At 36.1% G+C, this 16326-nt stretch overlaps 1 protein-coding gene across 1 annotated transcript in view; it reads left to right on the top strand.

The window, feature by feature from the left end:
• Nucleotides 1-12840: 12840 nt before the first annotated feature.
• The window catches only part of LOC107571007 (kin of IRRE-like protein 3), a gene marked incomplete at its 3' end in the record, with an annotated part of 153319 nt that continues 149833 nt past the window's right edge, over nucleotides 12841-16326 (top strand). Inside the window, exon 1 of the mRNA XM_016257290.1 lies at nucleotides 12841-13239. Coding sequence (XP_016112776.1) covers nucleotides 13197-13239 — 43 coding nt within the window. The remainder of the gene's footprint in view (nucleotides 13240-16326) is intronic.

The raw sequence follows: 16326 nt of genomic DNA, 5'->3' as shown, positions 1-16326 counted from the left end.
ACGTTAAAAAGTACAGTTATTTTGATGTGTTGACTAACACAGTGTTTCCCAACCTTTTTTTAGTTGCGGCACCCTTTGGAAATTTTAACAAATTTGTGGCACCCACAATATTTGAATTTCTAACTTCAATATGATACTTTGAAAAGTATCGATATTCGGTACAGCAGGGAAGAACTGCAGAATGTGTCATATATATATATATATATATATATATATATATGTGTGTGTGTCAGATATTTTTTTATATTATAATTTGTTTTGTCCATGGAGGCAATCAGTAGGCTAATTTCTAATGACGAGAGCAATTTATATGACTGATTTTAATGTAGGCTTTTATTCATATGTAAACATTGTTTAATTACCATTATAACTTCATTGGTTATATCTCAATATCTCACAAATTTTTGCTCACTCTGTGTATTTTTGATTTTACAGTTGGGTAATTTTGTTGCAGTAGCACGAGATAGCTTCATTTCAAACTTTGAATTGATTAAAAAATGACAAGTAAACAGTCAGTAATAAAAAAAGAACAAATAAAGAAATGAATAATGATAGCACAATTAAAAAATAACAACAGGCCTACAAATTAAATAAATTGCTTTTTAGATTTTCAGGTCTAACAGTAGGGCTATTAAGATATATATATTTTTTTTTTACCAATTATGTGCTAGTCCTAGAAAGCTATTATTATCAGAACACGTGAGCATAACACAGCGGTTAGCAGATCAATGAATGAGAGGGCAGCGTTACCAGAGATGCCCATATACCACACCATGTTACAGCACAGTAGGGTTTTTGCAAACAGAAACAATACTGTACTACATTGATGTTTCCTGTCGGCTCAATCTTTGAGTGGACTTTGCTGTTCCGATTCGCATGAACGGTATACGAGTGGAGCGACTGAGCGAAGCGCACACACACATAGAGCGGATAATACACAGAGGGTCACACCACATGAAATTGAAACTAATTTTCGGTGAACTAATTTTCGGCAGCCGGAATTTCTGTGCATCTCTAATTATTGGTGACATCAGAAATGGCTATTATATAATAGATGCTTTTTTGAACATTGTAGCAATTTAAAAATATTAAAAAATTATTTTTTTTACACGGCACCCCTGCTCTCGACAGACGGCACCCCAGTTGGGAAACACTGGACTAACATACTAAAACACATGTACTAGATTATAATTTTAACTAGTGTGTTACTTGTTTGGTAGTCTGTTATTTATTTATTTATCACATTTAAAGTTAATATATTTTAAATGTACTACATTGCAACTTCATAATAAAAAAATATTGACAAATATATTTAAAAAACATGACATACGAGTTCCAATAGAACTGATATTTCAACTAATTGCATCTAATATAAATGTATAATACATATCCCTGTATTTGTAAATAACATGCGATTAATTGTCCAAAAACATTACATTCAGTTCAAAAGTTCTTTAAAAGTAAATTATTTCCATAACAATTATGCATAAATAGTAATCTAGAAGTTCACTTTTGAAAGGCGAAGGCAGATGGTAAAAGTCATTTCAGGAGTTCGGAGGATGTTCTACAAACTTGCATTGTCTCTAGTATCAGCTCAAATCTAATTATTAGCACCACTGCATATTGGAGGCTAATTGAAGTGTCACTCAGTGGACCAGTGTCTCTCCCACACCGTCGGCCAGAGGAAGCAGAATCATCTGTTTGAATACGTACTCCTCTGGCTCTGGTGCGATGGTCTCTGATTACTTACAGCAGGGAGTCTTAACCTCAGAAAGCACAGCATGGAGGAGACATCATCTCTCAAATTATGAATAGAAATGAATTAGCAATGTTCCTCAGCAGTGATCAGAGGAACTCCTCCACACAATGTCTCAAAGTATTTTGGGTAGAGAAGCCAAATTATGTGCAGATGACAGAATATAATCCAAGGAAGCTGCTAATAAAAAAAAAAGTTGGTATAAAGCATAATGTAGAGTTATGTACACTGTAAAAAGTGAAATGACCATGTCATTTATTTAAAGTTATATATATATACTGTATATATATATACGTTTTTAAAATCTTAATTTCACCATAAACGAGAGATAAATGAGCCATGAGTAGAATAGAAATAGTAATTTCTATTTTTTTTAAATAAGTAAATAAAATAATAATAATTAAAAACAAAATGTCAGTCACTGTATAATTTAGTTGACTCGTTTCTTTTGGCACATTATTGTATGGCATATCGTTTCTTTCTGGGGGAAAAATGCCATTATGTGCACTACACATAATTCGAAAACACTACTTAAGGAATTATAAATTAACCTTAGTAAACAAACTCATGATCAGTGCTCAGTGAGAGTAAAATAGGCTTCACGCAGTTGGCGGCATGTCTTTCTTTCACAGAACTGCCTAAGAAGGGAGATAAGACCAAAACAACATGAAAAACCACAAATGAGTCAAGAATATTTGTCCGCTGAATGTGGCTCTGCAGACAGAGCAAATGAAGACTTTCCATTGGAGGGCAGAGGGGTCTCTGGGGCCATTAATCAGTCCAGAGACAAAGGCACGCGCTGCACCTTGGGTCTGTCTCACCACTGCATGGCGCTGACCCAAATAAAGCTCTCATTGATCCAGAACAGCCCCCTGTAATCCCTCAGGATTACAGTCAGATGAAAGTAACCGATATATTTGCAAACAGAAAGCCACTTACATTAAGTTCATTTTATCCAGGAGGAAGGAGAATAAATGGATGGAGATGAATATTGAGACACTGTAGTGGAGTATCACACACACACACACACACACATGCACACGCACGCACGCACACACACACAGATGTGAGCTGAGACACAGAAAGATGACAAACACACACACACACACACACACACACACACACACACACACACAATGTCACAGACATAAGCAAATCAGAAAGATTAGAAATTACAATAGTGTGATCTGTGAAATATGAAACATGAAAAAATCGTATTATTAGAATACTGTCTATACTGTCTATAAACCAGGGGAATATAATAAAATAAAATAATAATATAAAGTAGTAATGTAATCAAAAGTTGAATGTAAAGAAAGAGATAAAATGTTCAAAGCAAGAAACAAGAATTAAAATAAGTTTGAAATTTTGGGGTTGGTAAGATTTACGTTTTTTTTTTTTAAGAAGTCTCTTCTGCTCACTGAGGCTGCATTTATTTGATCAAAAATACAGTAAACACAGTAATATTGTGAAGTATTATTACAATTTAAAATACCTGTTCTCTATGTGAATATATTGTAAAACATAATTTATTCCTGTGATCAAAGCTGAATTTTTAGCATCGTTACTCCAGTCTTCAGTGTCACATGATCCTTCAGAAAACGAATATGCTGACTTGCTGCTCAACTATCAACGTACCAGACACTTACAATGAGCTGGACAGCAGAGACCCTTACAGACATCTTTCCGTTTCATTATTTAAGCACATAACACATTTTAGGCATTAATGAACTGAGGCAATGCACGATAGGTTCTCAGCATCATGGGTAAACATAAATTAATGCTTGAGGCCCAAGTGTTGAAAAGCATCAACTTCAAGCGAACCCTCTTATGGTCGATTAAACGCTTTGAAGCTGATCACTTCTTGCAAATGTCGGGCCAAATTTCAGGCTTTCATCACAGAGCTTAAATGTCCAAATAAAAACATCTCTAGCATATTTTAGTAACCTACATCAGCAAAGAGACCCAACAAAATGAAGGTTGTTTGCTTCTCCTTGAGAAATGACACTCATTGTGCGGTTCCTGTCATAGGTTTATAAACTTCATATTGGGAATGCTGAGATGGAGCTCTTTCCCAGCATCTTAATGCGATTGTTCACACCTGCCTGCAAAGGCAATGGTGTCCTTCAGACAAGAAGAGAGGTTTCTTCTCTGAAAATGTGATTAACATAGCCAGGCGAAACAACAAAGGCGTGATCCACACAATAAGGACACATGCAGGAAGAGAGTAATATTATTTCCCCGTGCATACGTTCCAAAATAAACGGGGGGAGATAATAAACTGTCGAGATGCACGATGCCACCAGCTGCATAATATCTTTCAAAGATTGAGCCGACTCTGTCCTCTCCAGCCTAATCTGGAAGAGACCCATGACATTTCTTTATTACAATTGTAAAAATATTGTTATTATTTCTGGTGCGAGGTGGCTCAAAGAGAAATTATTGTTGTATTGTTTATTTTAAAATAATACATTTGTTGGTGCCTCACAGAAACAAATGGCATTACATTGTAAAGTAACAAAGTACAAAGCCCTGTTGACACTGACTGTGAGACTGTAGCTGGGGTCGCTTGTAGATGCTTCTGCCGCTGGATGTCCTAATGGTAATAGTGAGCTCTGTATTTGGCTTCTGATTACAAATTATATGTATTGATAGCAAATCTGAAAATTATGGGGTGACGTGTATGTAAACTTGTATATTGCAGCATGAACATAATGCATGAATTCATTGAGAAAATCACCCATGACTGACAGTTTTCCATGAATAATAATAATAATGCACAAACACATATTCATATGAGTGAATGCAAATCATGTAGAAACATTTCATCTGTTAAATATCATTCAACACTATATCATATTCAGATTTTGGGGTCAGTGAGGTATTTTTAAGTCTCTTTTGTCAAAGGCTGCATTTATTTGTATTTCAAAAATACAGTAAAACAACATTGTCATATATTATTACTAATAGATTATATTTTAATATATTGTAAAATGTAATTTATTCCTGTGCCTAAAGCTGTCTTCAGTGTCACAAGATCCTTCAGAAATCATTCTAATATGCCGATTTGCTGCTAAAGAAACATTATTATTATTATTATTACTATTATTATCATCATCAACATTATTATTATTATTCATGTGAAATATATATATATTTTTTTTATTAACTATGTAAATTTCTTTACTCTCATTTTTGATCTATTTGATGTGTTCTCGCTGAATACAAGTATTAAAAAAGGGGGAAAAAAGTGAAGGCTAACTGCCTCAAAACTTTTGATTAGTAGCGTTAAATGCTTATGATTTTCTAACAATGTTTTTCTAGCTGCCCAGACATATTCAAATCACAGTATTTGTTTTCCTCTATATCAAGCACTGTCTCCTTAAATTGAACTGTCTGCGTTATTATTATATGTCCACTGAAATCTGCAACTTCACTCATGCCTGAAACAAATACTGAAGTGATTTTGGTGGCTCATTATATAGATCCATTTTCACACCACACCCTCCAGTGTCTGAACGCAAGACATTTTAATGAAAAGTGAAATTGCATATATCACTTTTTTTTTCTTCTGAATGTTCCTTTTTGGGCTGTATGGGCTTCTTTCGACCTCTGTCTGGTATAAAACGCAAATGGAATGTTAAATGAATAGAACACGTTAATTAGAATGTCCGTTTATAACAGCATGTGAGATGACATACATTCCATTGTCTGAGTGACATATTTAAAACAAAAGATACTATGTTGAGATTAAAATAGGAGAGATCATGAAAAGGCTAGTTATTTATGCTGTTGACCCCAAAATATAAAGGGCCATGTCTGGTAAATCTAATGGGCTGCCCTCATTGTTGTGGTATATAGGGCAGTGAGTCTATATAACACTCTATACTAAAATAAATATTACACATACATTGCCATGATAGCAACAAATAACAAGCTGCAATTAGTTCATAGCTGACTGCAAGTGTGATTTTAGTCAAGTAAGATAAAGACAGGGAGAGCAATTGCTTTAAAAAGTGTATTTCAAGTAAATGCTTTGATGCCGATGTAAAAAGGGACACAATTAAATGCGTTAGAGCGTCATGTGCTTATAGCACCCAGAACACATTATGCATCCAGCAGCGAGGATTATTATTTGATCACTTCAGAAAATGTATGCCTAATTGCATGTGTACAGATACAGATGCACATACAATAATAAAACATACTCATCATGCCATTTAGCCGTATGCAAGCAGACCTTTTTTTACTTATTATTATTTTTTATTTTTTTTGAGCCCATATTGCAGGTAAAATGCCAACATTCTAAGGAAAGGCTCCAATTTAAATGGACATAATTATATATAATTATATTACATCAGTGATTTTTCTAGCCTTTAATCTGCGTAAAAGTGTCCTAATATTTAGATTTTTGAATTTTAAAATAAGTGTCCCAATATTTATTTATTTATTTGTTTATTTAAGTTGTTTGCTTGTGCTGTAATGAATATATTTATATAAACTGGCTTTGCAGTACAGACCTTCTTCTTTGCTAACAAGTGATACAAATCAATTGCAAAGTTTTCTGCGATGGATTTTAGATAAATATCATTTTGTTTTCTGTCTTATACAGCATCCCATTACTATTTTGTAGCAATAAATCACTGAAAAGTGTGTGAAAAGAAATCATGAGGAGTGTGTGAGTCAACTGTCTGAATGAATCAAACTGAATTGTGAACAAATTAAGATCTTTTTGAAACCTGTGTGATTTATTTGCAAATCTTGCATAATTAGTCCTGATTCAAACTGCAAATAGAAGACACACACAAGAGCATTGCTAAAATATTCTAAGAAAAAAAAAAAAAATCAGTTAGGTATATGGTAATCCAGACAATGATTTATCAATATGTTTTACTGGAACACAATTATATTTCACTATAAAGGCAATGCCCTGTATTACATATGGCTACATTTTAAAGAAGGTGTCAATTTGTAGGAAAAATGGTAGAAAATCTGCAGCTAGGGGAGTCATTTGATGTATTAATGTGAAATCTGTTCAGCAAACTCCAAGATAACGCATTTACGGTCGATATAGAAAGTGCTTCAAAGCTTGTACTGCTAACTGTTTAGTTTCAACATAAAATGTTCAAGATGAATATGTGCTGTTGTTCCATTCTGTACATCTGTGCTTCTAAAATTTCCATGCATCTATTTAAAATGTTCTGAACATTTGGGCATGCATTTACAGCTATATTCACCATGAGAGGGCATGAGTGGGATTCAGGGCTCAAGGTGCAGTGGGGTTCACAAATCTAGCATACAGACTGCTCTCTTTGCATTTTCAATTGGGACAGACGGCAAAACACTTCTGAAGTGAATATTAATGTATGTTAATATCAGGCTGAATCATCAAATTTTACTATGTTTTGCTTTGATGGCATACCATGCAAACATCAGCATTCTTTTCAGGATTCATACCCACTAAGAGTAAAACCTACAACACGTACACATACACAGACTGACATTTTATTTATTTTAGCTTTTTAAAGCTGCAACTGTTTTAACCTCATCAGAAATGTATTTCTGGACAGTTTTTCTTTTTCTTTTTTTCTAGAAATACTATTTGGATGTTATTGGACCAATAAGCTCTAATATTCCCACTCATTTATTTCATTTTGGGAATATTTCTGTAATTTTTCAGGCAAGAAGCAGCATTAATTTACAACTGGAAAATGCCTTATGGTCATATCCAATGAAGAAGAAGAAGAAAAAACAAAATATATATATATATATAATTTCACCACTTCAACAAGATTATCTTATCTTTTGCACACCATTAACCAGATAAACTTTAAGACACAGTAATCACATCTCACTGCAAAATCAAATTAGCAGCACCTCTACCAGGATATGGCTGGCTGGGAACCAAGTATGCTTTTAATACATTGCTCTACCTGTGGGGAGTTACTTCCTACCTGGTCTGTGTGTCTGGTCTGGTCAAGTTGGTCAGTCATGCAGGTTCTAGACAATCCCATGATTCAGATCTGCTGGAAGAATGTCTGTTGAGGAGAATAAATGTGCTGCAATGAAGTCTATCATGGAGTCACAATCATTGGCATTTGCAAGCAAAACATGGCATTTGATAGACATGTAGTTTGAACAAGCATTGAAGGACTTTCCCTAGTCTTAAAATGTTGGGGGAAAAAAAAAAATAATAATAATAATAAATAATAAATAAAATAATAATAATAAATAAAATAAAAATAAAAATAATACAAATAAATAAATAAATAAATAAAACAAAATAATAAAATAAAATAAAATAAAATAAAATAAAATAAAATAAAATAATAAAATAAAATAAAATAAAATAAAATAAAATAAAATAAAATAATAAAATAAAATAAAATAAAATAAAATAAAATAATAGCCCTTTGACCTGTGTGCCAAGTTTTGTCCAGTTGCATTCTGCTGACAGCGCCATTAGTTTTCTTATAGGCAGATCAGGGAAAGGCAAATTTATACATCCTTTGCATGCTCAGGGCCTATTTTGTCTCCATTTGTCCCCATGACCGAATGGAAATGTTAGTCAAATTAAGCTAAATACCAACAAACTTAGTTAAAGTGCACCTGCAGCTGTATTTTAAGACTCACTTAGGGTTATTGGATGTTTACTTGGATACTTATAGTCGAAATAGCTAAAAATACTTGTGAATTCAGAAGATGAAACATGCATCATGAAATTATACATTAATATTTTGCATTAGAGTTGCATTTGTTAACATTAGTTAAACACACTTATTAATTAAACACTTAAATACCTTATTGTCAGTCCATGTTAGTTAATGCATTAACTAATGTTAACACATGAGACGTTATTGTGAAGTATTTGACTCGAAAATGTATGAAAGCAATACATTACAATAGATATAACAAAACTTTGTTCTTGTTTATGTATTTCTAAAACAGTTTAGTTGTTACATTTGGTAGACGAATGTCCTTGTTTTTTTCAGAATATGCAGAGAATATTCAAAAGTTCTATAATGTGCAATTTCACTTAAAAAAAAATATATATATATGTTTTAAACATTCACAGAACATTCAGATTCAAACACAATAACAACAAACAATTATATATTTATGCACTAGCATTAACCCAGATTCAAAAAAGGCCTTATGATACCTAATGCATATACCGATATTAACTAATTCAGCGTTAAGTGGTAACCAGAATTCAGGCACAAATGGAAATCACCACATAACTCACACTCACGCTCACACGCACACACACACACACACACACACATCCCAGTGGTTTTTACTCGAAGCACACTGCGGTACATTGCAGATATGTAGGCTCAAGCCACATAAACAGACATGTCACTTTTTATTTGCCTCAGTGTGCGACTGGCCTGTCAGTCATATTTAAATCGTTCCTTCTGGTGTGGAAGATTCCACGACAGGCTTCACTTCATTTAACGTCTAATAGAAAGACAGCATTTCCATTTGGACCGTCAGGTACGGGAGCCACAAGCTTAGGCTCAGATGGCACTTCCCAGCCTCTTGATTCAATCTATTTCATGTATTCTTCATGGTTTTCATGCTCTGTGGAAGATCTGAAATCTGTATTTATTAGTTTGCTTCACCTGGACGTTTGTTTATCTTCAATAAACAAGTTCAACATTTATATTATTTCTTTGAGACTATCTGATTGACACCTCTGGGTAGTCCGCCTCATCTGCTCAAAATTACAGTTCTGACTCTCACTTTCCTTTTTTCGCTCTCTCGTTTCTTCCTTATAGATTGATGCTTGCGTTGTTCCAGGTCATTTTTAAGGGTGTAGGTTTCAAAAGGTCACATTGCAGCTCTCAGTCATTAAGTCAAGTGTAGAGAGAAGGAACAATGTAAGTGTTGAGACGAAGGCGTGAGAAAGTTCAGCATAAATGAGATTGATTGCATTTCCTTCCCCGTGTGAAAACACTTCAGCTAACATTGAGATCAATCTCTCGCGGCTTTGCGCAGAGCTTTTGGTTTAAGGAACGCCCCCTTTAAAGCTTGTATATTTCCTTTTGCCACATTTACAGTATGTGGCTGTTAGAATTTGAATGTGAAAAGAAACTCTTCAAAACGGCACTTTCAGTGTTCTTTGCAAAACCATCTGTTATCTACAGATATATATACAGATTTGATTGCTCTGCCTCTCAAATGGATCGCAAATGTTGTAACAACTAAGCCACGGATTAAAGACTCAATTATTTAAATTAAAATGAGTGAATGAATATTGATTTAATAAGCAGATCACACCTCTAGATATACTTAATCTGACCAAAAAAATGTAATGTCTCGAACAGTATTCTTATTGTTATTTTAATCAATAGTTCTCCCAAAATTTAAATGTGCTGATAATTTACTCAGCCATCATCATGCGTCATCAGAAAACCAGATATTTCGCCAGCAGCCATTGGTACTAATTTTGTGTTTCCTGTACCTGCTTTTTTAACTCTTAAAGTGACGACACGCACTGACTTACATTTTATGAATTACTGAGGAGCATGGTTTCACATGAACATGTTTGTTTGTTTCATTGGATGATTCTTCTTTTAAATCTGAATGTAGCTATGCAGCGAGTTTAATCCCTTGTCAACTAAATTGATGATTGACAGGTGAGTAGGCGTTCCTGGGATGTTGCCCGGGACACATCAGCAAGCATTAGCGTTTACACTTCAAATGCAATGCATTCCCATGCATGTTTTTCTTCCCCTGAGTGTGGTTTGAGTGATTGGATAACATCTCTATTTAGTAGTGTCCACTTGTAATCGGATCACCTGAGGCAGATGTTAATATCAGTTTGTCAATGATGTCCATGTTATGCTTGAAATCTATTCAGCAGTTTGTAAAGGCTTGCTTCTCTGTGTATATATTGCATGCTGTTAGATTGAACCAATGATGAGCAAAGGTCAGGAAAGGACATATCATTACTGACCTTCAGCCCCCACAGCCGTGCATGATGAATAAATATGTTTTTATATAGCTTGTAAAACATGTGGATATATATGAATGAGAAGACCATCCATGTGCACACGCGAGTCCTGGGCTGTTTCTAATCAAATTAGACACAGGGAAACACTCTCATCGTTTTAGTTTAGTTTATTTAAAATACCACTGAAAGACTTCAAAAGAGAGACATTATCAATGAGAAATCAGGTGATTAAAAGAATTCTCATGAAATATTGATCCTTGGCTTTTGTGCTTCAGTCAGATTGAGCAATCCATGGATATTTTCTGGTTTAAAACATGCTCAAATAAAAACATCGACTGCTAAAGCTAACAAGATCAAGGCTTCGAAATTGCAGTAAACCTTACAGATAAACTTTCAGTTTGACTTAAACAGCACATCTGTTTACTGCAACTGCCAGGCTGTCCATGATATTTTAATGAGCGATACAAAAAGATATTGTATTCTGTTGTAAAACAAGTTTGTTTAATTAAAACTCCTTTTATAATTGGCTAAACAAAACACACACACACACACACAGGTTTGTTTTTATGGTTTATGGGGACTTTCCATAGGCGTAATGGTTTTTATACTATACAAACCATATTTTCTATTGCTCTACACCAACCCTACCCCTAAACCTACCCCTTACAGGAAACTTTCTGCATTTTTAGATTTTCAAAAAAACTCATTCTGAATTATTTATAAGCCTTTTGAATTATGGGGACAAAGGAAATTGTCCTTATAAATCACCTTCTCGTTGTAATACCTATGTCATACCTATGTTATTATACAAATTTGTGTCCTCATAAACCACATAAACATGCACACACACACACACACTTATTTTTCAGTGTGGCTACCACAAACTAAGATTATTACATCTAAATAATTTACACATAAACTACGTAGGCTATTATCTGACTATCTTGTTATTTTCCTGTGTTGTTTAACTGAATAAATGCATCAGGCCTTATTTTCTAAGGAAGAGAAGAGGGGAAGTAGGAGAAAAATGCATCATGCAATATTTAGTGTGTGAAACAGTCTTGTTAGCAGGCCATGCATTAGTGAGATTAACAACTTCTACATTAGGGGGCAATAAATGATGAGTCTGAACTCTGTTTTACTCATTTGGGAAAAATGAGCTAATGAGGTTCCAGCTCTGGGTTCTTTTAGTCTGGCTGAGACAGACTTTTGACTCGGCAAGTTTGGATCCACCTTGCATCTTTTTCTGGCCAAGAACCGCCCACTTAGCGAGGAAGAGATTGTCCTAACATGCAAAGCAACCAATCACAGCTCACTTTTTATTAGACATGTGCATAGGCTAAAGTATTTTCACTTAAGCTGTTGGCAGATCTCCCTGTGGGAACTACCTACGAAGGCACACCCTAGCAACAATTTAGAGGACCCTAGCAACATAGAGTAACATGAATAAGCAATACCTTGCCACAAAAAAAAAACACCATACATGTTTGCGGCAGCTATTTTTATTCAAGCTGACAACCAATATGTAATAATGACCCTGGTAACTGTCTAGCAATACCCTAACAAACACTTCAAAAACATTAGCAACTGTATAACGAAAAATACAAGCCATATCTCAGTATCAGACCATTACCCTGATAACTACTATGACCACTACACTACTATGTAAACAACAGTGTCTGTGATGCTGTACAAAAAAAGACAGTTGAAATAAACATAAACGTGTGAAGACACATAATCTTAAACAAAGTTTATATTCATTCAGAGAGTGAGAGAGAGAGAGAGTAAGAGAGAAGTAAATCCCAGAACCGAAACACACTCAACCCACCCAACCAGATCAGAGAGTTTTCCAGTTTATGAGGAGGTTTGCAATTTTTGTATGCAGTATGCATAACATTGGCTATGCCTTCTTTCTTTCTTTCTTTCTTTCTTTCTTTCTTTCTTTCTTTCTTTCTTTCTTTCTTTCTTTCAGTCCCAGTTCCCAAAGATTATGTCTAATTCCCATCCTCTTGTTACATCAGTGATTCTACGCTTGATCAGGTGGGCGGGCCTTGAGAGCAGCCAGCCCCCACCTTCCCCTGATCCTCCACTGAGAGAAAGAGTGAGAGAAGAGGAGGGAGGGGTGGGGAGGAGTGAGAAAGAGAGAGAGGCAGACTGACTCTGTGAGCCAGAGAATGGAAAAGCAGTGTGTGAGAGCAAGAGTGAGAGAGAGCACGAGTATTCTGAGTTTATGAGAGCGCCTCCACACGCATCATCAGAACAGATTCACTTCAGTTACCGTAGGACAACACAGCAGATTGCTATCACAGCACACTGAGAGGAGGACACTAGAAGAAAGAGATTGACTGAGAGCCTCTCTTTATTAAGAGGGCACATCGGGGGACTGACAATAGCAGCCAACCAGAAGAGTCGTAGGTCGGTGTGTGCGTGAACTTCTTCTCCTTGGTGCCCGAGAGGTCACCACCCCTGCAAAGTACCGACATGATCCTGGAGGTCTTTCTGATCTTGTGGCTGACAGGTCACGGTAAGCTGCCTGGTCTCCTCGTCTCCGCTGTGTTGTGTCCTGTGTCAGTGTGTACAAGCAGGGAATCTCTGGGAGTTGAACTCCGAGGCTGCGAGGGAGTCTTTGAGGTTTCGGCTTTGAAGCCTTGAGTTTGTGTCAAACAGTTTGAAGTAGTTGCATGGCATCTTGTTTGTCTGTCCTACGAGTTTCACCGAACCCCAAGATCTTGAACTTTAAAAGGAAGCTTAGTGAGGTCAGGCTCTTGACCAAAGCACGTCAATGGATGTTCATCCCGCGCACCGGCGAGCGAACACAACACACGGTTGTTCTTAGACAGCCTTGGAGTCTGTTAACAGTCGGGCTCAGTATCGGCTGACGGATGTTTCCGCTGCTTGCCACCAGGTGGTTGTCTTTGAAAAACAATTGGATTGAATCGGAGGCTTCCGCGGAGACCCTCAGAGGGGTCGCCGGCTCGCTCATACGCTCCCTCCGTGAGCAGCTGAAAGGGGAGGCAGCGACTCGACAGAGCTAAATAGATTGAGTTGATTGTCCTCCTCTGCAGCGACCGGTGACCCAGAAAGGGAAGTTCAAATAAATCCGAAAGCCTCGGGACTTCATTTGAAGCTCCTCGTGCTGGAAACCACCGGCACTGGCTGCTTTGTTTGGGTTCATCAGAAACAAAGTCCTCAGACTTGAATTGAATCGTCTTACGCTACAGAGTTTCAGCTCACGAAGTACAGCTTGTTCTGCACTTCCTAAGCTGTCTCTTCCCTCCCTTAAAGTCTCTTTCCCCCCTTCACGGTTATCACACAGCGTACGCAAATCAAAGCCGAGCAGAGTTGGCAGAGCAATCTTAATGACCTGCTTATCACTCAACTTGTTTCCTCACTCCGAATCTCATTAAACTGTTGCAAATACTGTACCCCTCGCTCACGATCTGATGGCAAGAGCAGCATGTTCACGTAACTCACAATGCTAATATATAACTTCACACACATAAACCCAGACGCACGCTCTCGGTGAGAGAGTGTGAAACTACTTTGACAGTGACAGTGGGAGTAAAGCATGGGGCGCTCTGTTTCTTGTTTAGTAGATCATGCCTCGGGAGGCTGTCAGCTTTATGATCTAGTTTTATAGCAGTATTAGCTATGTGTCCAGCAAATAGGGTATTTTGTCCACTGTGGATGGTTTATTTATTTATGAACTTATTTTCTTTAAGATAATTTGATGATATATTTCAAGAAAACACTGAAGATTAGAGTTAACATAAACTGTCCATGCATCAAATGTATTTACTATGTTATATTATGATAAACTGAAAGAATTATACATTAAGAGCTCATTAGCCTTTTAAATCGTCATTAAAAAGATAATAATTATGGAGATGTTCATACAACATGCTAACAATACACAGTTGTTGCCAAAAGAAATGCAGTCAGACAGTCTGTCTCATCTCCTTCCCATCTAACTCTTTAAAGCTCTCAGTGCACAGAAAGCATCACGCACCAGGCAAAGTCTCCTTGTTTTGCTTTGCTGTGCAGTTGAGTTGAGCAAGGTGTTGTAGTAATAAAAGAAATGAAAGCAGAACAGGCAGGTAAACATGAGATAACAACAGGCGTTCCTGTCGCCCCGCTCTGCCCCTGGGGATGGCAGGTTCCCCCAAAGCTAAATTGTGTTTTACACATCATTGCTGTTTATGGAGCCAACCATTGTCAGCAGAAATAAATATATAAGAAAAAGTCCTGGAGAAAAACAAGTCTTTTATAGAAGGATGAGGAGAAGCTTGTGTGTGTGTGTGTGAGAGAGAGAGACAGAGAGAGAAAGGTTGACAAAAAGTCCAATAGCTGCGCTGGGAGCTTAGAAAGACTGTATTGAGTTTTTGTCAAGAGTTGAGGGTATATGTAGGGCACTCTCACTCTCACTTGCGCTCACACACACACACACACACACACACACCTGGTGACAAGCCCTAACTGATGGCACACATTCGAACAGAAGCTCACCCTTGTGCGGCACAGAAAGCTGTCGCACCACAGGCAAACCTTCTGTCCAAGAGCTTGTCTCTCCCTCTCCTTCTTTCTTTTTTTTGGGCATTTTCTCCCCCTTTCTCACTCTCTTAGTCATAGTTTGTTCATTTTTCTGAAGGGCAGCATTTTCTCTATCTTTGTCAAGCTGTCCACTTTTGTTCCATTTCTCATACATCCCTCGGATAAAAATGTTGCTTCTCGCTGTATCTGTTTCTTGTCACTGCCAGTGTCAGAAGGGATATCATATATATTTATATGAATTTAATTTTCATTTAATTTCTTTAAAAAAAGGACTTTTCATCACAATATTTTTTTTCATCAGCATTATTGTCTTATTTCTCATTAAAAATATGCAAAAATCCTTAGAACAACTATAAATTACTTAAAAATCAAAATTGCGTGAGCCGATATGACTTGGGAGAATTACTTATCTCGACCCACATTTTTCTTGTTTAAATCATAAACCTCATTAAATGTTATTACATTGATGCTTAAAACAAGAAAAGACTATTTGCCAGTGGGTTAAGAAAAGCAATTCAACTTAATTCTAGATATATTTTCTGAAAACAAGTTTTATTATCTCATGAAATTATGCTTCTCCAAGCTTTTAAATAGTTCGAAGGATGTTTGGATATTTTGAAAAACAAGACAAAAATACTGATTTTCTGCATCTGTCCGTTGTTGCTTTTCTTTCCGGTCACTTCCCGTATCAAAAGGGAAATCAGATTCCTTTATTTCTTTCTTTCTTACTTCATTGTCATTTTCTATTTTTTTATCATAAACCTCATAAAATGTCATTACGTTAATGTTTAAAACAAGAAACAACTATTTGTTTCTTGACAAACATCTTATTTCATGAAATGTAGCTTCTCTATCCATTTACATTGTTTGAAGGGTGACTGTATGCATGCAAACACTGGAAAACAAGACAGAAATACTGATTTTCTTGAATTGGTCTGCTTTTGTTCCGTCCGTCTCTCAGATAAAAAAAAAAAATGCTGCTTTTGTCAATATTTGTTTCCTGTCACTGCCCATGCCAGAAGGGAAATCATTGTTTTTCATGGCATTTCGGCAAAACATC

Source organism: Sinocyclocheilus grahami, unplaced genomic scaffold, assembly GCF_001515645.1.
Source record: "Sinocyclocheilus grahami isolate Dianchi unplaced genomic scaffold, SAMN03320097.WGS_v1.1 scaffold1535.1, whole genome shotgun sequence".
Taxonomy (NCBI): Eukaryota; Metazoa; Chordata; class Actinopteri; order Cypriniformes; family Cyprinidae; genus Sinocyclocheilus; species Sinocyclocheilus grahami.
The sequence above is the reverse complement of the archived record's forward strand: the minus strand, read 5'-3'. Positions and strand labels throughout refer to the sequence as shown.